General features: G+C 43.0%; 1 protein-coding gene across 1 annotated transcript in view; it reads left to right on the top strand.

Moving 5' to 3' along the window:
- LOC137407394 (rho guanine nucleotide exchange factor 17-like) overlaps positions 1-19,950 on the top strand; it is a 173,146-nt gene that overhangs the window by 112,197 nt on the left and 40,999 nt on the right. The window contains exons 17-18 of the mRNA XM_068094039.1: positions 4,143-4,258; positions 4,556-4,721. Of these exons, the coding sequence (XP_067950140.1) occupies positions 4,143-4,258; positions 4,556-4,721 (282 nt within the window). The remainder of the gene's footprint in view (positions 1-4,142; positions 4,259-4,555; positions 4,722-19,950) is intronic.

The raw sequence follows: 19,950 nt of genomic DNA, 5'->3' as shown, positions 1-19,950 counted from the left end.
AACATTTCCTAGAAGAAGCTACTAATAAATTTTTAATTGAAAAAATATAACCCTTATAAGGCTCATATTAAAGCACATATGTATATATATATATTTCTCAAAGTATGTCCTCGGTTTTCTGTTTTCTGTCGTCATTCCGGCTATAGATCTTAAATCTTAGAGTAAAGAATCCGGACCCCACCATTCACCAGTCCGACCGCCGTACCTATTAGGCCAACGAGATTGAGTTGATAGCTCGCCGATATGAGTCATAATCACTGTTTCCATGATGCGCAGTGCTTCGGAGTTGCGCCCTCTCGGAATCATGGAAACGGCGTCTCCGCACTGAAATCACTGCGCACTGATCAGTCCGAAGCCAGTGCAAAGTCGCAGCAAGGAAACAGCAATTGCGCGGTGGCTGTGCATAGCTCTCATGCCGTGGAGACAGATTCTTCGAGGGCCATAAACTAGTACAAATGTTATCCAGCTTATCTTGTTTTTTCTTTTCTTCCGATCTTCTTTGACTTAAATTTAATTATGGTCTGCACCAGGCCTGCCAACCCAAGAGTGGGGCAATGCGTGAGATTTGGTTTTGGGGCAATTAATGTATCAATGATAGTATATATAAAATTGTAGAAATTGGGGCAAAAAATCTCACACATTTCTCACGCATTTTCATTTTTTCTTTGGGGTGATTGCGTGAGTCTCACGCCCAATGCGTGAGAGTTGGCAGATATGGTCTGCACCCACGAGGCTGATGAGGTGATTACTTTCCTAGACTTTGTTATCGATGTCAATACTGCGAAAAATAGATGGCAAGTCCTAAATTAACGTTTAAATAATATATTACTTGAAAAAAACTTTTAAAATACATTACTTGGTAAAAATTGTGTTAAGGTTTGTAAAATCTTTTGAATGTGTACTGTAAATAAACATAAAATGATGACAGAAGCTTAAAAAGGCCGTTTTTGACGTTCGGTATCCATGATCGATTCAATTTCTCCATCAGGCGATTCGATTTATACAATTTCTCTTCTCTGGCTAATTTGCTAAAAACCACTGCGCATCATGGAAACGTACAATCCCCTCAACTTCGGAGGGGGCTGCATCGCGGTACTGCGCACCATGGAAACATAGTGATTGTGAGAGCAAATACCCAACGGCTTTGCGTACCAAGCAGGGTCATAACATAACGTCACTAGAAGCTGTTGGCTCACATTATTAAGTGTACTCAAATTTTTCATTGGCAATGTGCCAGACTAATAGCAAGCAACCCTCATTATTTCCCATTGTTTATAAGACAAACCACTTTTCTCATGACTTGTAGTTTGAAAGTTAGAATAGCAAATGTTGTTATATGTAAAATACAAATCAGTTTTCTGTCCAAAGACTTTTCTATTACCCGGGCAACACCGGGTAGCACAGCTAGTTTTACCTAAATTGGCATATAGCTCGTTCTGACAGGTTTTGTATTTGCGACCAGTTTCTGGTTTGCGTTTCTAGAAAAATTATATGTTGTGATGTCTGTGTAAAATCCTAAGGTTCTACTGCTAAACTGGTATAACAACATAGTGGATGGTGGCAATATTCATTTAAATACTTTATGTGGATACCTTTTTTTTAACTCTTCATCTCACAGGCGGCAATATTAGCTGAAGGTCTATCAAACAAAACTTGTAATATGCAAAATATACTGTATACAATATCGCACTACATACGCAAAACCAGGCTCAGGTAAGCCGTTACAGATATTAAGACCATCTGCACGTGATTAGATAACATATAATTTATGTAGGAGTAACAAACAACTAAAACAAAACAATAGTGGAGTAAAATTTGGAATTCTGTTAAAAAGGTTAACGCTGCATTCGCAACACTGGTTTCAGGTGAGCAGTTGGATACTACTAACATTTGATAACATATTAAGATGAAAAATATTAAGCATAAGATAATATAAACATAAGGGAGTAATAAAAAGAAACATCAGCTTAGAACAACAGACGCTTCAAGCTAAGAGTTTACTGATGACCACAACTCTTTGCACAACATCTCACATTGTCATTGAAGCACTCCTACAGCTAACTGACAAATCAATCTTCAGTACTTCAGGTTTGTCTACGCATAAAGTGCAGATGGACAGTGACAAACTTTTTCGCCAGACGATGCCCTAGCTGGGTAATTGGGTAAACAAGTTATTCTTTACAGAAAATGGCAGTATGTATATCTCTATATGTATATTTCTCAAAATGTGTCTGTTTTCGGTATGTCCAGCTATAGCTATTATTAGAATTGCTGTAGCTAGACAACACCGACTCATCGACATTGCGTACCGTCATCAGAAGCCTAGCGCTTGTTAGCAAGCTAGCAAGCAAGCGTACTAGAATTTTTCAATGGCAATGTGCCAGGCCACTTGGCAATAGCCTACCATTTGCTGGAGAATGGCCTGCCAGCAAGTGGCAGGCAACTCTCATTACTTCTTATTGTTTATAGGTTGATTTTTAATACTTCCATCGGCAATGTGCCAAGCTAATAGCAAGTGATAGGCAACTCTCATCACTTCTCATTGTTTATAAGCTGATTTTTAATACCCGGGAACATCGGAAGGCACAGCTAGTACAGTATGTACATTATAATTACAATAACTCGATAACTTAGGGTAATAACATAGGGTCAAAAGCTTTGTGTTTGAGTTGGTCAACCTCCGATTCCCTGGTATCATGGACTAAAAATAGGAAGGAGAAAGATGTTTTTGTCAAGCATGTGTGAATATGACTCCTGACGATTTTTAACAGATTCTGAAGTGTTTCAAAGTAGTTTTAACATTTTTGTGATCAATTTTGACCCTCACATTTTTTCTAGTTTGTTGGAACATTACTTAAAATGCATCTGGTAAGCCATTGGGAGCAATTTTACGATGATATGGCATGATTTTAGCCTTCACGCAATCTTTTTTACCCAACTGAAAATCATCGAGAAATCATCTATGAATTTTCGATGATTTTCTAGCGTTTTACTAAAACGGCAACCCGATTAGTAAAACGCTTGACGTGTGATGATTTTCAAGCTAACACAAGTCAAAGCTTTTTTCAAAGCTCAAATAAATATAAATAAATAAATATGTAAATATGACTACTGACGATTTACAATAGATTTGTAAGTGTTTCTAACCAGTTTGACCAGTTTCAATGTTGACCAATTTATATCCTCAAAACTATTTCTAGTTTGTCGAGATATTACGAAAAATGCATCCGGTAAGCCATTGGGAGCAATATTATGACGATTTGGCCAGATTTTAGCCATCACGCAGTGTCACGCAATTTTTTTTACCAAACTGAAAACCATCGAAAAAACATCTATGAATGTTTCAGAATGATTTGATGTTAATTAGAAGTGGTTTTAATCATCACGCCTCGTCCCACATTTTACTAAACCCGCGTAATAAGCATACAGACTGCAAAATTTGGATTCGTGTGAAAATTTTGTTGAAATCGTATGGGGTGAAATAAGATTTGTATGGAGAGGTGAAAAAATCATCATGTTCCACTTCATAAGTGAAAAGATTGTATATCAGGTTAATCGTATTCTGAGGGTGCACTGCATCTTCTTTATACCGATGCCATTTGCATTTATACACCTTTAATAGTGTTTTGTAGTACTGCATACACATTATTGGATTACTATATTTTTTCAGACCTAATTTCAGGTAAACATGCATAGCGATCATGTGAGATTTTAAAGAGCATCTATGATCAATTTAGTCGGTGTCGAAATCTTCATTTACTAGATATCGCTGTTTTTCAACGTTGTGTTTACTATTACGGTATTAATGGTGTTAACAGCATTATGATAAGCACATTGGTACATACCTATGATACATACCTACGATACACACCATTGGTACATACCTATGATACATACCTACGATACACACCTTTGATACATATTTATGATACATTACTATGACAGGTGCGTATGATACTTACCTGTGAGATGTACCAATGACACTTACCTATGAGATGTACCTATGATACTTACCTGTGAGATGTACCTATGAGACATACCTGTGATAGTACTTCCGATACATACCTCTGATATGAACCTTTTGATAAGCACTTATGATACATACCTATAAAAAGCGGTTAATTGTTGGCGGTATATTACAGCCTCTCACTAGCCAAGTCACAAATGTTATACACCAATGTGAGCACAATCTCTACTCCTTGAGGCAGCATACTGAAGACACTGACCTCGCTTCTCTCCGCCTATTGCTGCCTTCAGGGTAAGTTATCATCTTTTGTTCTCCTTTTGTTTAAACTGGTTTTGTAAGGTGCAGATAATACAGCGATGTCTAAAATATTTTTGGAAGGAGTAGATTGTACAGTGATGTCTAAACTACTATTGTAGGGATTGAAACCTTAACCATGAATTTTAAGCATTTATCGAAAACAATGCATTTGACAACCCTTAGCTTGTCATGCTAGTGGACCATAAGATGGGGCTTACCTTGTGGCAACCAGAACGTTAGTTGCTTTGTGTTGTGCATTTTTTGTTTTGTTTCAAATCAGCCATATTTCAGACAAGGCGGAAAGGAGTTCCGATTTATATTCAAAGATGAAAGGTTGCGCTCTGTTTGGGAGGTTGACCTGATGCAGGCCAAGCAAACTTTAGAAACTGCTATTGTTAATAAGAAGCCCCCAGAGTTCGCTGAAAGGATTCCTGTAAAAACCCGGGCTGGCATGCAGGTAATCCTCTTGTCCTACCTTCTGCCATATGCAGGTAACACACTTGTCCTACCTCTTGTACCTACCTTCCTACCCTTCTTACCTTCTACCATGTGTTAGCTTTCTATCTTCTGACCTTCTACCATGTGTTAGCTTCCTCTCTTCTTACCTCCCACCATGTGTTAGTTTTCTCTCTTCTTACCTTCCACCATGTGTTAGCTTCCTCTCTTCTTACCTTCCACCATGTGTTAGTTTTCTCTCTTCTTACCTCCCACCATGTGTTAGTTTTCTCTCTTCTTACCTCCCACCATGTGTTAGTTTCCTCTCTTCTTACCTCCCACCATGTGTTAGCTTTCTCTCTTCTTACCTCCCACCATGTGTTAGTTTTCTCTCTTCTTACCTTCTACCATGTGTTAGCTTCCTCTCTTCTTACCTCCCACCATGTGTTAGCTTTCTATCTTCTTACCTCCCACCATGTGTTAGTTTTCTCTCTTCTTACCACCCACCATGTGTTAGCTTCCTCTCTTCTTACCTCCCACTATGTGTTAGTTTTCTCTCTTCTTACCTCCCACCATGTTTTCGCTTCCTCTCTTTTTACCTCCCACCATGTGTTAGTTTTCTCTCTTCTTACCTTCCACCATGTGTTAGCTTCCTCTCTTCTTACCTCCCACCATGTGTTAGTTTTCTCTCTTCTTACCTTCTACCATGTGTTAGCTTCCTCTCTTCTTACCTTCCACCATGTGTTAGTTTTCTCTCTTCTTACCTCTCACCATGTGTTAGTTTTCTCTCTTCTTACCTCCCACCATGTGTTAGTTTCCTCTCTTCTTACCTCCCACCATGTGTTAGTTTTCTCTCTTCTTACCTCCCACCATGTGTTAGCTTCCTCTCTTATCTCCCACCATGTGTTAGCTTCCTCTCTTCTTACCTTCCACCATGTGTTAGTTTCCTCTCTTCTTACCTCCCACCATGTGTTAGTTTTCTCTCTTCTTACCTCCCACCATGTGTTAGTTTTCTCTCTTCTTACCTCCCACCATGTGTTAGTTTCCTCTCTTCTTACCTTCCACCATGTGTTAGTTTTCTCTCTTCTTACCTCCCACCATGGGTTAGCTTCGTCTCTTCTTACCTCCCACCATGTGTTAGTTTTCTCTCTTCTTACCTCCCACCATGTGTTAGCTTCCTCTCTTCTTACCTCCCACCATGTTTTAGCTTTATCTCTTACCTCCCACCATGTGTTAGTTTCCTCTCTTCTTACCTCCCACCATGTGTTAACTTCCTCTCTTCTTACCTCCTACCATGTGTTAGTTTCCTCTCTTCTTACCTCCTACCATGTGTTAGCTTTCTCTCTTCTTACCTTCCACCATGTGTTAGCTTCCTCTCTTCTTACCTCCCACCATGTGTTAGTTTCCTCTCTTCTTACCTCCCACCATGTGTTAGTTTTCTCTCTTCTTACCTCCCACCATGTGTTAGCTTCCTCTCTTCTTACCTCCCACCATGTGTTAGCTTTCTCTCTTCTTACCTTCCACCATGTGTTAGCTTCCTCTCTTCTTACCTCCCACCATGTGTTAGTTTTCTCTCTTCTTACCTCCCACCATGTGTTAGCTTTCTCTCTTCTTACCTCCCACCATGTGTTAGCTTTCTCTCTTCTTACTTTCCACCATGTGTTAGCTTCCTCTCTTCTCACCTCCCACCATGTGTTAGCTTCCTCTCTTCTTACCTTCCACCATGTGTTAGCTTCCTCTCTTCTTACCTCCCACCATGTGTTAGTTTTCTCTCTTCTTACCTCCCACCATGTGTTAGTTTTCTCTCTTCTTACCTTCTACCATGTGTTAGTTTTCTCTCTTCTTACCTCCCACCATGTGTTAGTTTCCTCTCTTCTTACCTCCCACCATGTGTTAGTTTTCTCTCTTCTTACCTCCCACCATGTGTTAGCTTCCTCTCTTCTTACCTCCCACCATGTGTTAGTTTTCTCTCTTCTTACCTTCTACCATGTGTTAGCTTCCTCTCTTCTTACCTTCCACCATGTGTTAGTTTTCTCTCTTCTTACCTTCCACCATGTGTTAGCTTCCTCTCTTCTTACCTCCCACCATGTGTTAGTTTTCTCTCTTCTTACCTCCCACCATGTTTTCGCTTTCTCTCTTTTTACTTCCCACCATGTGTTAGTTTTCTCTCTTCTTACCTTCCACCATGTGTTAGCTTCCTCTCTTCTTACCTCCCACCATGTGTTAGTTTTCTCTCTTCTTACCTTCTACCATGTGTTAGCTTCCTCTCTTCTTACCTTCCACCATGTGTTAGTTTTCTCTCTTCTTACCTCCCACCATGTGTTAGTTTTCTCTCTTCTTACCTTCTACCATGTGTTAGCTTCCTCTTTTCTTACCTTCCACCATGTGTTAGTTTTCTCTCTTCTTACCTCCCACCATGTGTTAGTTTTCTCTCTTCTTACTTTCTACCATGTGTTAGCTTTCTATCTTCTTACCTCCCACCATGTGTTAGTTTTCTCTCTTCTTACCTCCCACCATGTGTTAGTTTCCTCTCTTCTTACCTCCCACCATGTGTTAGCTTTCTCTCTTCTTACCTCCCGCCATGTGTTAGTTTTCTCTCTTCTTACCTTCTACCATGTGTTAGCTTCCTCTCTTCTTACCTCCCACCATGTGTTAGTTTTCTCTCTTCTTACCTCCTACCATGTGTTAGCTTCCTCTCTTCTTACCTCCCACCATGCGTTAGTTTCCTCTTTTCTTACCTCCCACCATGTGTTAGTTTTCTCTCTTCTTACCTCCCACCATGTGTTAGCTTCCTCTCTTCTTACCTCCCACCATGTGTTAGCTTCCTCTCTTCTTACCTCCCACCATGTGTTAGCTTCCTCTCTTCTTACCTCCCACCATGTGTTAGCTTCCTCTCTTCTTACCTCCCACCATGTGTTTGCTTTCTCTCTTCTTACCTCCCACCATGTGTTAGTTTCCTCTCTTCTTACCTCCCACCATGTGTTAGCTTTCTCTCTTCTTACCTCCCACCATGTGTTAGTTTTCTCTCTTCTTACCTTCTACCATGTGTTAGCTTCCTCTCTTCTTACCTCCCACCATGTGTTAGTTTTCTCTCTTCTTACCTTCTACCATGTGTTAGCTTCCTCTCTTCTTACTTCCCACCATGTTTTAGCTTTCTCTCTTACCTCCCACCATGTGTTAGTTTCCTCTCTTCTTACCTCCCACCATGTGTTAACTTCCTCTCTTCTTACCTTCTACCATGTGTTAGTTTCCTCTCTTCTTACCTCCTACCATGTGTTAGCTTTCTCTCTTCTTACCTTCCACCATGTGTTAGCTTCCTCTCTTCTTACCTCCCACCATGTGTTAGTTTCCTCTCTTCTTACCTCCCACCATGTGTTAGCTTTCTCTCTTCTTACCTTCCACCATGTGTTAGCTTCCTCTCTTCTTACCTCCCACCATGTGTTAGTTTTCTCGCTTCTTACCTCCCACCATGTGTTAGCTTTCTCTCTTCTTACCTCCCACCATGTGTTAGCTTTCTCTCTTCTTACCTTCCACCATGTGTTAGCTTCCTCTCTTCTCACCTCCCACCATGTGTTAGCTTCCTCTCTTCTTACCTTCCACCATGTGTTAGCTTCCTCTCTTCTTACCTCCCACCATGTGTTAGTTTTCTCTCTTCTTACCTCCCACCATGTGTTAGCTTTCTCTCTTCTTACCTTCCACCATGTGTTAGTTTTCTCTCTTCTTACCTTCCACCATGTGTTAACTTCCTCTCTTCTTACCTCCCACCATGTGTTAGTTTTCTCTCTTCTTACCTCCCACCATGTGTTAGTTTTCTCTCTTCTTACCTCCCACCATGTGTTAACTTCCTCTCTTCTTACCTCCCACCATGTGTTAGCTTCCTCTCTTCTTACCTCCCACCATGTGTTAGCTTCCTCTCTTCTTACCTCCCACCATGTGTTAGTTTTCTCTCTTCTTACCTCCCACCATGTGTTAGCTTCCTCTCTTCTTACTTCCCACCATGTGTTAGCTTCCTCTCTTCTTACCTCCCACCATGTGTTAGTTTCCTCTCTTCTTACCTTCCACCATGTGTTAGCTTCCTCTTTTCTTACCTCCCACCATGTGTTAGCTTCCTCTCTTCTTACCTCCCACCATGTGTTAGTTTTCTCTCTTCTTACCTTCCACCATGTGTTAGCTTCCTCTCTTCTTACCTCCCACCATGTGTTAGCTTCGTCTCTTCTTACCTCCCACCATGTGTTAGTTTTCTCTCTTCTTACCTCCCACCATGTGTTAGCTTCCTCTCTTCTTACCTCCCACCATGTGTTAGCTTTCTCTCTTCTTACCTTCCACCATGTGTTAGCTTCCTCTCTTCTCACCTCCCACCATGTGTTAGCTTCCTCTCTTCTTACCTTCCACCATGTGTTAGCTTCCTCTCTTCTTACCTCCCACCATGTGTTAGTTTTCTCTCTTCTTACCTCCCACCATGTGTTAGCTTTCTCTCTTCTTACCTTCCACCATGTGTTAGTTTTCTCTCTTCTTACCTTCCACCATGTGTTAGCTTCCTCTCTTCTTACCTCCCACCATGTGTTAGTTTTCTCTCTTCTTACCTCCCACCATGTGTTAGTTTTCTCTCTTCTTACCTCCCACCATGTGTTAACTTCCTCTCTTCTTACCTCCCACCATGTGTTAGCTTCCTCTCTTCTTACCTCCCACCATGTGTTAGCTTCCTCTCTTCTTACCTCCCACCATGTGTTAGTTTTCTCTTTTCTTACCTCCCACCATGTGTTAGCTTCCTCTCTTCTTACTTCCCACCATGTGTTAGCTTCCTCTCTTCTTACCTCCCACCATGTGTTAGTTTCCTCTCTTCTTACCTTCCACCATGTGTTAGCTTCCTCTCTTCTTACCTCCCACCATGTGTTAGCTTCCTCTCTTCTTACCTCCCACCATGTGTTGGTTTTCTCTCTTCTTACCTTCCACCATGTGTTAGCTTCCTCTCTTCTTACCTCCCACCATGTGTTAGCTTCGTCTCTTCTTACCTCCCACCATGTGTTAGTTTTCTCTCTTCTTACCTCCCACCATGTGTTAGCTTCCTCTCTTCTTACCTCCCACCATGTGTTAGCTTTCTCTCTTCTTACCTCCCACCATGTGTTAGTTTTCTCTCTTCTTACCTCCCACCATGTGTTAGTTTCCTCTCTTCTTACCTCCCACCATGTGTTAGTTTCCTCTCTTCTTACCTCCCACCATGTGTTAGTTTTTTTCTCTTCTTACCTCCCACCATGTGTTAGCTTCCTCTCTTCTTATCTCCCACCATGTGTTAGCTTCCTCTCTTCTTACCTTCCACCATGTGTTAGTTTTCTCTCTTCTTACCTCCCACCATGTGGTTAGCTTCCTCTCTTCTTACCTCCCACCATGTGTTAGCTTTCTCTCTTCTTACCTCCCACCATGTGTTAGCTTCCTCTCTTCTTACCTTCCACCATGTGTTAGTTTTCTCTCTTCTTACCTCCCACCATGTGTTAGCTTCCTCTCTTCATACCTTCCACCATGTGTTAGTTTTCTCTCCTCTTACCTCCCACCATGTGTTAGCTTCCTCTCTTCTTACCTCCCACCATGTGTTAGCTTTCTCTCTTCTTACCTCCCACCATGTATTAGTTTCCTCTCTTCTTACCTCCCACCATGTGTTAGTTTTCTCTCTTCTTACCTTCCACCATGTGTTAGCTTCCTCTCTTCTTACCTCCCACCATGTGTTAGTTTTCTCTCTTCTTACCTTCCACCATGTGTTAGCTTCCTCTCTTCTTACCTCCCACCATGTGTTAGCTTTCTCTCTTTTTACCTCCCACCATGTGTTAGCTTTCTCTCTTCTTACCTTCCACCATGTGTTAGCTTTCTCTCTTCCTACCTCCCACCATGTGTTAGCTTTCTCTCTTCTTACTTCCCACCATGTGTTAGCTTCCTCTCTTCTTACCTCCCACCATGTGTTAGCTTCCTCTCTTCTTACCTCCCACCATGTGTTAGCTTCCTCTTTTCTTACCTCCCACCATGTGTTAGCTTCCTCTCTTCTTACCTCCTACCATGTGTTAGCTTCCTTTCTTCTTACCTCCCACCATGTGTTAGCTTTCTCTCTTCTTACCTCCCACCATGTGTTAGCTTCCTCTCTTCTTACCTCCTACCATGTGTTAGCTTCCTCTCTTCTTACCTCCCACCATGTGTTAGTTTTCTCTCTTCTTACCTTCCACCATGTGTTAGCTTCCTCTCTTCTCACCTCCCACCATGTGTTAGCTTCCTCTCTTCTTACCTTCCACCATGTGTTAGCTTCCTCTCTTCTTACCTCCCACCATGTGTTAGTTTTCTCTCTTCTTACCTCCCACCATGTGTTAGCTTTCTCTCTTCTTACCTTCCACCATGTGTTAGTTTTCTCTCTTCTTACCTTCCACCATGTGTTAGCTTCCTCTCTTCTTACCTCCCACCATGTGTTAGTTTTCTCTCTTCTTACCTCCCACCATGTGTTAGTTTTCTCTCTTCTTACCTCCCACCATGTGTTAACTTCCTCTCTTCTTACCTCCCACCATGTGTTAGCTTCCTCTCTTCTTACCTCCCACCATGTGTTAGCTTTCTCTCTTCTTACCTCCCACCATGTGTTAGTTTCCTCTCTTCTTACCTCCCACCATGTGTTAGTTTTCTCTCTTCTTACCTCCCACCATGTGTTAGCTTCCTCTCTTCTTACCTCCCACCATGTGTTAGTTTTCTCTCTTCTTACCTTCCACCATGTGTTAGCTTCCTCTCTTCTTACCTCCCACCATGTGTTAGCTTTCTCTCTTTTTACCTCCCACCATGTGTTAGCTTTCTCTCTTCTTACCTTCCACCATGTGTTAGCTTTCTCTCTTCCTACCTCCCACCATGTGTTAGCTTTCTCTCTTCTTACCTCCCACCATGTGTTAGCTTCCTCTCTTCTTACCTCCCACCATGTGTTAGCTTCCTCTCTTCTTACCTCCCACCATGTGTTAGTTTTCTCTCTTCTTACCTTCCACCATGTGTTAGCTTCCTCTCTTCTTACCTCCCACCATGTGTTAGCTTCCTCTCTTCTTACCTCTCACCATGTGTTAGTTTTCTCTCTTCTTACCTTCCACCATGTGTTAGCTTCCTCTCTTCTTACCTCCCACCATGTGTTAGCTTCGTCTCTTCTTACCTCCCACCATGTGTTAGTTTTCTCTCTTCTTACCTCCCACCATGTGTTAGCTTCCTCTCTTCTTACCTCCCACCATGTGTTAGCTTTCTCTCTTCTTACCTCCCACCATGTGTTAGTTTTCTCTCTTCTTACCTCCCACCATGTGTTAGTTTCCTCTCTTCTTACCTCCCACCATGTGTTAGTTTCCTCTCTTCTTACCTCCCACCATGTGTTAGTTTTCTCTCTTCTTACCTCCCACCATGTGTTAGCTTCCTCTCTTCTTATCTCCCACCATGTGTTAGCTTCCTCTCTTCTTACCTTCCACCATGTGTTAGTTTTCTCTCTTCTTACCTCCCACCATGTGGTTAGCTTCCTCTCTTCTTACCTCCCACCATGTGTTAGCTTTCTCTCTTCTTACCTCCCACCATGTGTTAGCTTTCTCTCTTCTTACCTTCCACCATGTGTTAGTTTTCTCTCTTCTTACCTCCCACCATGTGTTAGCTTCCTCTCTTCTTACCTTCCACCATGTGTTAGTTTTCTCTCATCTTACCTCCGACCATGTGTTAGCTTCCTCTCTTCTTACCTCCCACCATGTGTTAGCTTTCTCTCTTCTTACCTCCCACCATGTGTTAGTTTCCTCTCTTCTTACCTCCCACCATGTGTTAGTTTTCTCTCTTCTTACCTCCCACCATGTGTTAGCTTCCTCTCTTCTTACCTCCCACCATGTGTTAGTTTTCTCTCTTCTTACCTTCCACCATGTGTTAGCTTCCTCTCTTCTTACCTCCCACCATGTGTTAGCTTTCTCTCTTTTTACCTCCCACCATGTGTTAGCTTTCTCTCTTCTTACCTTCCACCATGTGTTAGCTTTCTCTCTTCCTACCTCCCACCATGTGTTAGCTTTCTCTCTTCTTACCTTCCACCATGTGTTAGCTTCCTCTCTTCTTACCTCCCACCATGTGTTAGTTTTCTCTCTTCTTACCTCCCACCATGTGTTAGCTTCCTCTCTTCTTACCTTCCACCATGTGTTAGTTTTCTCTCTTCTTACCTTCCACCATGTGTTAGCTTCCTCTCTTCTTACCTCCCACCATGTGTTAGTTTTCTCTCTTCTTACCTCCCACCATGTGTTAGTTTTCTCTCTTCTTACCTCCCACCATGTGTTAACTTCCTCTCTTCTTACCTCCCACCATGTGTTAGCTTCCTCTCTTCTTACCTCCCACCATGTGTTAGCTTTCTCTCTTCTTACCTCCCACCATGTGTTAGTTTCCTCTCTTCTTACCTCCCACCATGTGTTAGTTTTCTCTCTTCTTACCTCCCACCATGTGTTAGCTTCCTCTCTTCTTACCTCCCACCATGTGTTAGTTTTCTCTCTTCTTACCTTCCACCATGTGTTAGCTTCCTCTCTTACCTCCCACCATGTGTTAGCTTTCTCTCTTTTTACCTCCCACCATGTGTTAGCTTTCTCTCTTCTTACCTTCCACCATGTGTTAGCTTTCTCTCTTCCTACCTCCCACCATGTGTTAGCTTTCTCTCTTCTTACCTCCCACCATGTGTTAGCTTCCTCTCTTCTTACCTCCCACCATGTGTTAGCTTCCTCTCTTCTTACCTCCCACCATGTGTTAGTTTTCTCTCTTCTTACCTTCCACCATGTGTTAGCTTCCTCTCTTCTTACCTCCCACCATGTGTTAGCTTTCTCTCTTCTTACCTTCCACCATGTGTTAGTTTTCTCTCTTCTTACCTTCCACCATGTGTTAGCTTCCTCTCTTCTTACCTCCCACCATGTGTTAGTTTCCTCTCTTCTTACCTTCCACCATGTGTTAGCTTCCTCTCTTCTTACCTCCCACCATGTGTTAGCTTCCTCTCTTCTTACCTCCCACCATGTGTTGGTTTTCTCTCTTCTTACCTTCCACCATGTGTTAGCTTCCTCTCTTCTTACCTCCCACCATGTGTTAGCTTCGTCTCTTCTTACCTCCCACCATGTGTTAGTTTTCTCACTTCTTACCTCCCACCATGTGTTAGCTTCCTCTCTTCTTACCTCCCACCATGTGTTAGCTTTCTCTCTTCTTACCTCCCACCATGTGTTAGTTTTCTCTCTTCTTACCTCCCACCATGTGTTAGTTTCCTCTCTTCTTACCTCCCACCATGTGTTAGTTTCCTCTCTTCTTACCTCCCACCATGTGTTAGTTTTTTTCTCTTCTTACCTCCCACCATGTGTTAGCTTCCTCTCTTCTTATCTCCCACCATGTGTTAGCTTCCTCTCTTCTTACCTTCCACCATGTGTTAGTTTTCTCTCTTCTTACCTCCCACCATGTGGTTAGCTTCCTCTCTTCTTACCTCCCACCATGTGTTAGCTTTCTCTCTTCTTACCTCCCACCATGTGTTAGCTTCCTCTCTTCTTACCTTCCACCATGTGTTAGTTTTCTCTCTTCTTACCTCCCACCATGTGTTAGCTTCCTCTCTTCATACCTTCCACCATGTGTTAGTTTTCTCTCCTCTTACCTCCCACCATGTGTTAGCTTCCTCTCTTCTTACCTCCCACCATGTGTTAGCTTTCTCTCTTCTTACCTCCCACCATGTATTAGTTTCCTCTCTTCTTACCTCCCACCATGTGTTAGTTTTCTCTCTTCTTACCTTCCACCATGTGTTAGCTTCCTCTCTTCTTACCTCCCACCATGTGTTAGTTTTCTCTCTTCTTACCTTCCACCATGTGTTAGCTTCCTCTCTTCTTACCTCCCACCATGTGTTAGCTTTCTCTCTTTTTACCTCCCACCATGTGTTAGCTTTCTCTCTTCTTACCTTCCACCATGTGTTAGCTTTCTCTCTTCCTACCTCCCACCATGTGTTAGCTTTCTCTCTTCTTACTTCCCACCATGTGTTAGCTTCCTCTCTTCTTACCTCCCACCATGTGTTAGCTTCCTCTCTTCTTACCTCCCACCATGTGTTAGCTTCCTCTTTTCTTACCTCCCACCATGTGTTAGCTTCCTCTCTTCTTACCTCCTACCATGTGTTAGCTTCCTTTCTTCTTACCTCCCACCATGTGTTAGCTTTCTCTCTTCTTACCTCCCACCATGTGTTAGCTTCCTCTCTTCTTACCTCCTACCATGTGTTAGCTTCCTCTCTTCTTACCTCCCACCATGTGTTAGTTTTCTCTCTTCTTACCTTCCACCATGTGTTAGCTTCCTCTCTTCTCACCTCCCACCATGTGTTAGCTTCCTCTCTTCTTACCTTCCACCATGTGTTAGCTTCCTCTCTTCTTACCTCCCACCATGTGTTAGTTTTCTCTCTTCTTACCTCCCACCATGTGTTAGCTTTCTCTCTTCTTACCTTCCACCATGTGTTAGTTTTCTCTCTTCTTACCTTCCACCATGTGTTAGCTTCCTCTCTTCTTACCTCCCACCATGTGTTAGTTTTCTCTCTTCTTACCTCCCACCATGTGTTAGTTTTCTCTCTTCTTACCTCCCACCATGTGTTAACTTCCTCTCTTCTTACCTCCCACCATGTGTTAGCTTCCTCTCTTCTTACCTCCCACCATGTGTTAGCTTTCTCTCTTCTTACCTCCCACCATGTGTTAGTTTCCTCTCTTCTTACCTCCCACCATGTGTTAGTTTTCTCTCTTCTTACCTCCCACCATGTGTTAGCTTCCTCTCTTCTTACCTCCCACCATGTGTTAGTTTTCTCTCTTCTTACCTTCCACCATGTGTTAGCTTCCTCTCTTCTTACCTCCCACCATGTGTTAGCTTTCTCTCTTTTTACCTCCCACCATGTGTTAGCTTTCTCTCTTCTTACCTTCCACCATGTGTTAGCTTTCTCTCTTCCTACCTCCCACCATGTGTTAGCTTTCTCTCTTCTTACCTCCCACCATGTGTTAGCTTCCTCTCTTCTTACCTCCCACCATGTGTTAGCTTCCTCTCTTCTTACCTCCCACCATGTGTTAGTTTTCTCTCTTCTTACCTTCCACCATGTGTTAGCTTCCTCTCTTCTTACCTCCCACCATGTGTTAGCTTCCTCTCTTCTTACCTCTCACCATGTGTTAGTTTTCTCTCTTCTTACCTTCCACCATGTGTTAGCTTCCTCTCTTCTTACCTCCCACCATGTGTTAGCTTCGTCTCTTCTTACCTCCCACCATGTGTTAGTTTTCTCTCTTCTTACCTCCCACCATGTGTTAGCTTCCTCTCTTCTTACCTCCCACCATGTGTTAGCTTTCTCTCTTCTTACCTCCCACCATGTGTTAGTTTTCTCTCTTCTTACCTCCCACCATGTGTTAGTTTCCTCTCTTCTTACCTCCCACCATGTGTTAGTTTCCTCTCTTCTTACCTCCCACCATGTGTTAGTTTTCTCTCTTCTTACCTCCCACCATGTGTTAGCTTCCTCTCTTCTTATCTCCCACCATGTGTTAGCTTCCTCTCTTCTTACCTTCCACCATGTGTTAGTTTTCTCTCTTCTTACCTCCCACCATGTGGTTAGCTTCCTCTCTTCTTACCTCCCACCATGTGTTAGCTTTCTCTCTTCTTACCTCCCACCATGTGTTAGCTTTCTCTCTTCTTACCTTCCACCATGTGTTAGTTTTCTCTCTTCTTACCTCCCACCATGTGTTAGCTTCCTCTCTTCTTACCTTCCACCATGTGTTAGTTTTCTCTCATCTTACCTCCGACCATGTGTTAGCTTCCTCTCTTCTTACCTCCCACCATGTGTTAGCTTTCTCTCTTCTTACCTCCCACCATGTGTTAGTTTCCTCTCTTCTTACCTCCCACCATGTGTTAGTTTTCTCTCTTCTTACCTCCCACCATGTGTTAGCTTCCTCTCTTCTTACCTCCCACCATGTGTTAGTTTTCTCTCTTCTTACCTTCCACCATGTGTTAGCTTCCTCTCTTCTTACCTCCCACCATGTGTTAGCTTTCTCTCTTTTTACCTCCCACCATGTGTTAGCTTTCTCTCTTCTTACCTTCCACCATGTGTTAGCTTTCTCTCTTCCTACCTCCCACCATGTGTTAGCTTTCTCTCTTCTTACCTTCCACCATGTGTTAGCTTCCTCTCTTCTTACCTCCCACCATGTGTTAGTTTTCTCTCTTCTTACCTCCCACCATGTGTTAGCTTTCTCTCTTCTTACCTTCCACCATGTGTTAGTTTTCTCTCTTCTTACCTTCCACCATGTGTTAGCTTCCTCTCTTCTTACCTCCCACCATGTGTTAGTTTTCTCTCTTCTTACCTCCCACCATGTGTTAGTTTTCTCTCTTCTTACCTCCCACCATGTGTTAACTTCCTCTCTTCTTACCTCCCACCATGTGTTAGCTTCCTCTCTTCTTACCTCCCACCATGTGTTAGCTTTCTCTCTTCTTACCTCCCACCATGTGTTAGTTTCCTCTCTTCTTACCTCCCACCATGTGTTAGTTTTCTCTCTTCTTACCTCCCACCATGTGTTAGCTTCCTCTCTTCTTACCTCCCACCATGTGTTAGTTTTCTCTCTTCTTACCTTCCACCATGTGTTAGCTTCCTCTCTTCTTACCTCCCACCATGTGTTAGCTTTCTCTCTTTTTACCTCCCACCATGTGTTAGCTTTCTCTCTTCTTACCTTCCACCATGTGTTAGCTTTCTCTCTTCCTACCTCCCACCATGTGTTAGCTTTCTCTCTTCTTACCTCCCACCATGTGTTAGCTTCCTCTCTTCTTACCTCCCACCATGTGTTAGCTTCCTCTCTTCTTACCTCCCACCATGTGTTAGTTTTCTCTCTTCTTACCTTCCACCATGTGTTAGCTTCCTCTCTTCTTACCTCCCACCATGTGTTAGCTTCCTCTCTTCTTACCTCTCACCATGTGTTAGTTTTCTCTCTTCTTACCTTCCACCATGTGTTAGCTTCCTCTCTTCTTACCTCCCACCATGTGTTAGCTTCGTCTCTTCTTACCTCCCACCATGTGTTAGTTTTCTCTCTTCTTACCTCCCACCATGTGTTAGCTTCCTCTCTTCTTACCTCCCACCATGTGTTAGCTTTCTCTCTTCTTACCTCCCACCATGTGTTAGTTTTCTCTCTTCTTACCTCCCACCATGTGTTAGTTTCCTCTCTTCTTACCTCCCACCATGTGTTAGTTTCCTCTCTTCTTACCTCCCACCATGTGTTAGTTTTCTCTCTTCTTACCTCCCACCATGTGTTAGCTTCCTCTCTTCTTATCTCCCACCATGTGTTAGCTTCCTCTCTTCTTACCTTCCACCATGTGTTAGTTTTCTCTCTTCTTACCTCCCACCATGTGGTTAGCTTCCTCTCTTCTTACCTCCCACCATGTGTTAGCTTTCTCTCTTCTTACCTCCCACCATGTGTTAGCTTTCTCTCTTCTTACCTTCCACCATGTGTTAGTTTTCTCTCTTCTTACCTCCCACCATGTGTTAGCTTCCTCTCTTCTTACCTTCCACCATGTGTTAGTTTTCTCTCTTCTTACCTCCGACCATGTGTTAGCTTCCTCTCTTCTTACCTCCCACCATGTGTTAGCTTTCTCTCTTCTTACCTCCCACCATGTGTTAGTTTCCTCTCTTCTTACCTCCCACCATGTGTTAGTTTTCTCTCTTCTTACCTCCCACCATGTGTTAGCTTCCTCTCTTCTTACCTCCCACCATGTGTTAGTTTTCTCTCTTCTTACCTTCCACCATGTGTTAGCTTCCTCTCTTCTTACCTCCCACCATGTGTTAGCTTTCTCTCTTCTTACCTCCCACCATGTGTTAGCTTCCTCTCTTCTTACCTCCCACCATGTGTTAGCTTCCTCTCTTCTTACCTCCCACCATGTGTTAGCTTCCTCTTTTCTTACCTCCCACCATGTGTTAGCTTCCTCTCTTCTTACCTCCTACCATGTGTTAGCTTCCTTTCTTCTTACCTCCCACCATGTGTTAGCTTTCTCTCTTTTTACCTCCCACCATGTGTTAGCTTCCTCTCTTCTTACCTCCTACCATGTGTTAGCTTCCTCCCTTCTTACCTCCCACCATGTGTTAGTTTTCTCTCTTCTTACCTTCCACCATGTGTTAGCTTCCTCTCTTCTTACCTCCCACCATGTGTTAGCTTCCTCTTTTCTTACCTCCCACCATGTGTTAGTTTTCTCTCTTCTTACCTCCCACCATGTGTTAGCTTCCTCTCTTCTTACCTCCCACCATGTGTTAGCTTCCTCTCTTCTTACCTCTTACCATGTGTTAGCTTCCTCTCTTCTTACCTCTACCATGTGTTAGCTTTCTCTCTTCTTACCTCCCACCATGTGTTAGCTTCCTCTTTTCTTACCTCCTACCATGTGTTAGCTTTCTCTCTTCTTACCTCCCACCATGTGTTAGTTTTCTCTCTTCTTACCTTCCACCATGTGTTAGCTTCCTCTCTTCTTACCTCCCACCATGTGTTAGCTTCCTCTCTTCTTACCTCCCACCATGTGTTAGTTTTCTCTCTTCTTACCTCCCACCATGTGTTAGCTTCCTCTCTTCTTACCTCCCACCATGTGTTAGCTTTCTCTCTTCTTACCTCCCACCATGTGTTAGTTTTCCCTCTTCTTACCTTCCACCATGTGTTAGTTTTCTCTCTTCTTACCTCCCACCATGTGTTAGCTTCCTCTCTTCTTACCTCCCACCATGTGTTAGCTTTCTCTCTTCTTACCTCCCACCATGTGTTAGCTTCCTCTCTTCTTACCTTCTACCATGTGTTAGCTTTCTATCTTCTTACCTTCCACCATGTGTTAGCTTCCTACCCTTCTTACCTTCCACCATGTGTTAGTTTTCTCTCTTCTTACCTCCCACCATGTGTTAGCTTTCTCTCTTCTTACCTCCCACCATGTGTTAGTTTTCTCTCTTCTTACCTTCCACCATGTGTTAGTTTTCTCTCTTCTTACCTCCCACCATGTGTTAGTTTTCTCTCTTCTTACCTCCCACCATGTGTTAGTTTTCTCTCTTTTTACCTCCCACCAGGTGTTAGCTTCCTCTCTTCTTACCTTCCACCATGTGTTAGTTTCCTCTCTTCTTACCTTCCACCATGTGTTAGCTTCCTCTCTTCTTACCTCCCACCATGTGTTAGCTTCCTCTCTTCTTACCTCCCACCACGTGTTAGCTTCCTCTCTTCTTACCTCCCACCATGTGTTAATTTTCTCTCTTCTTACCTCCC

Source organism: Watersipora subatra, chromosome 10, assembly GCF_963576615.1.
Source record: "Watersipora subatra chromosome 10, tzWatSuba1.1, whole genome shotgun sequence".
Classification (NCBI taxonomy): Eukaryota; Metazoa; Bryozoa; class Gymnolaemata; order Cheilostomatida; family Watersiporidae; genus Watersipora; species Watersipora subatra.
Note: the sequence above shows the minus strand (reverse complement) of the source record. Positions and strands in the feature narration are given on the sequence as shown.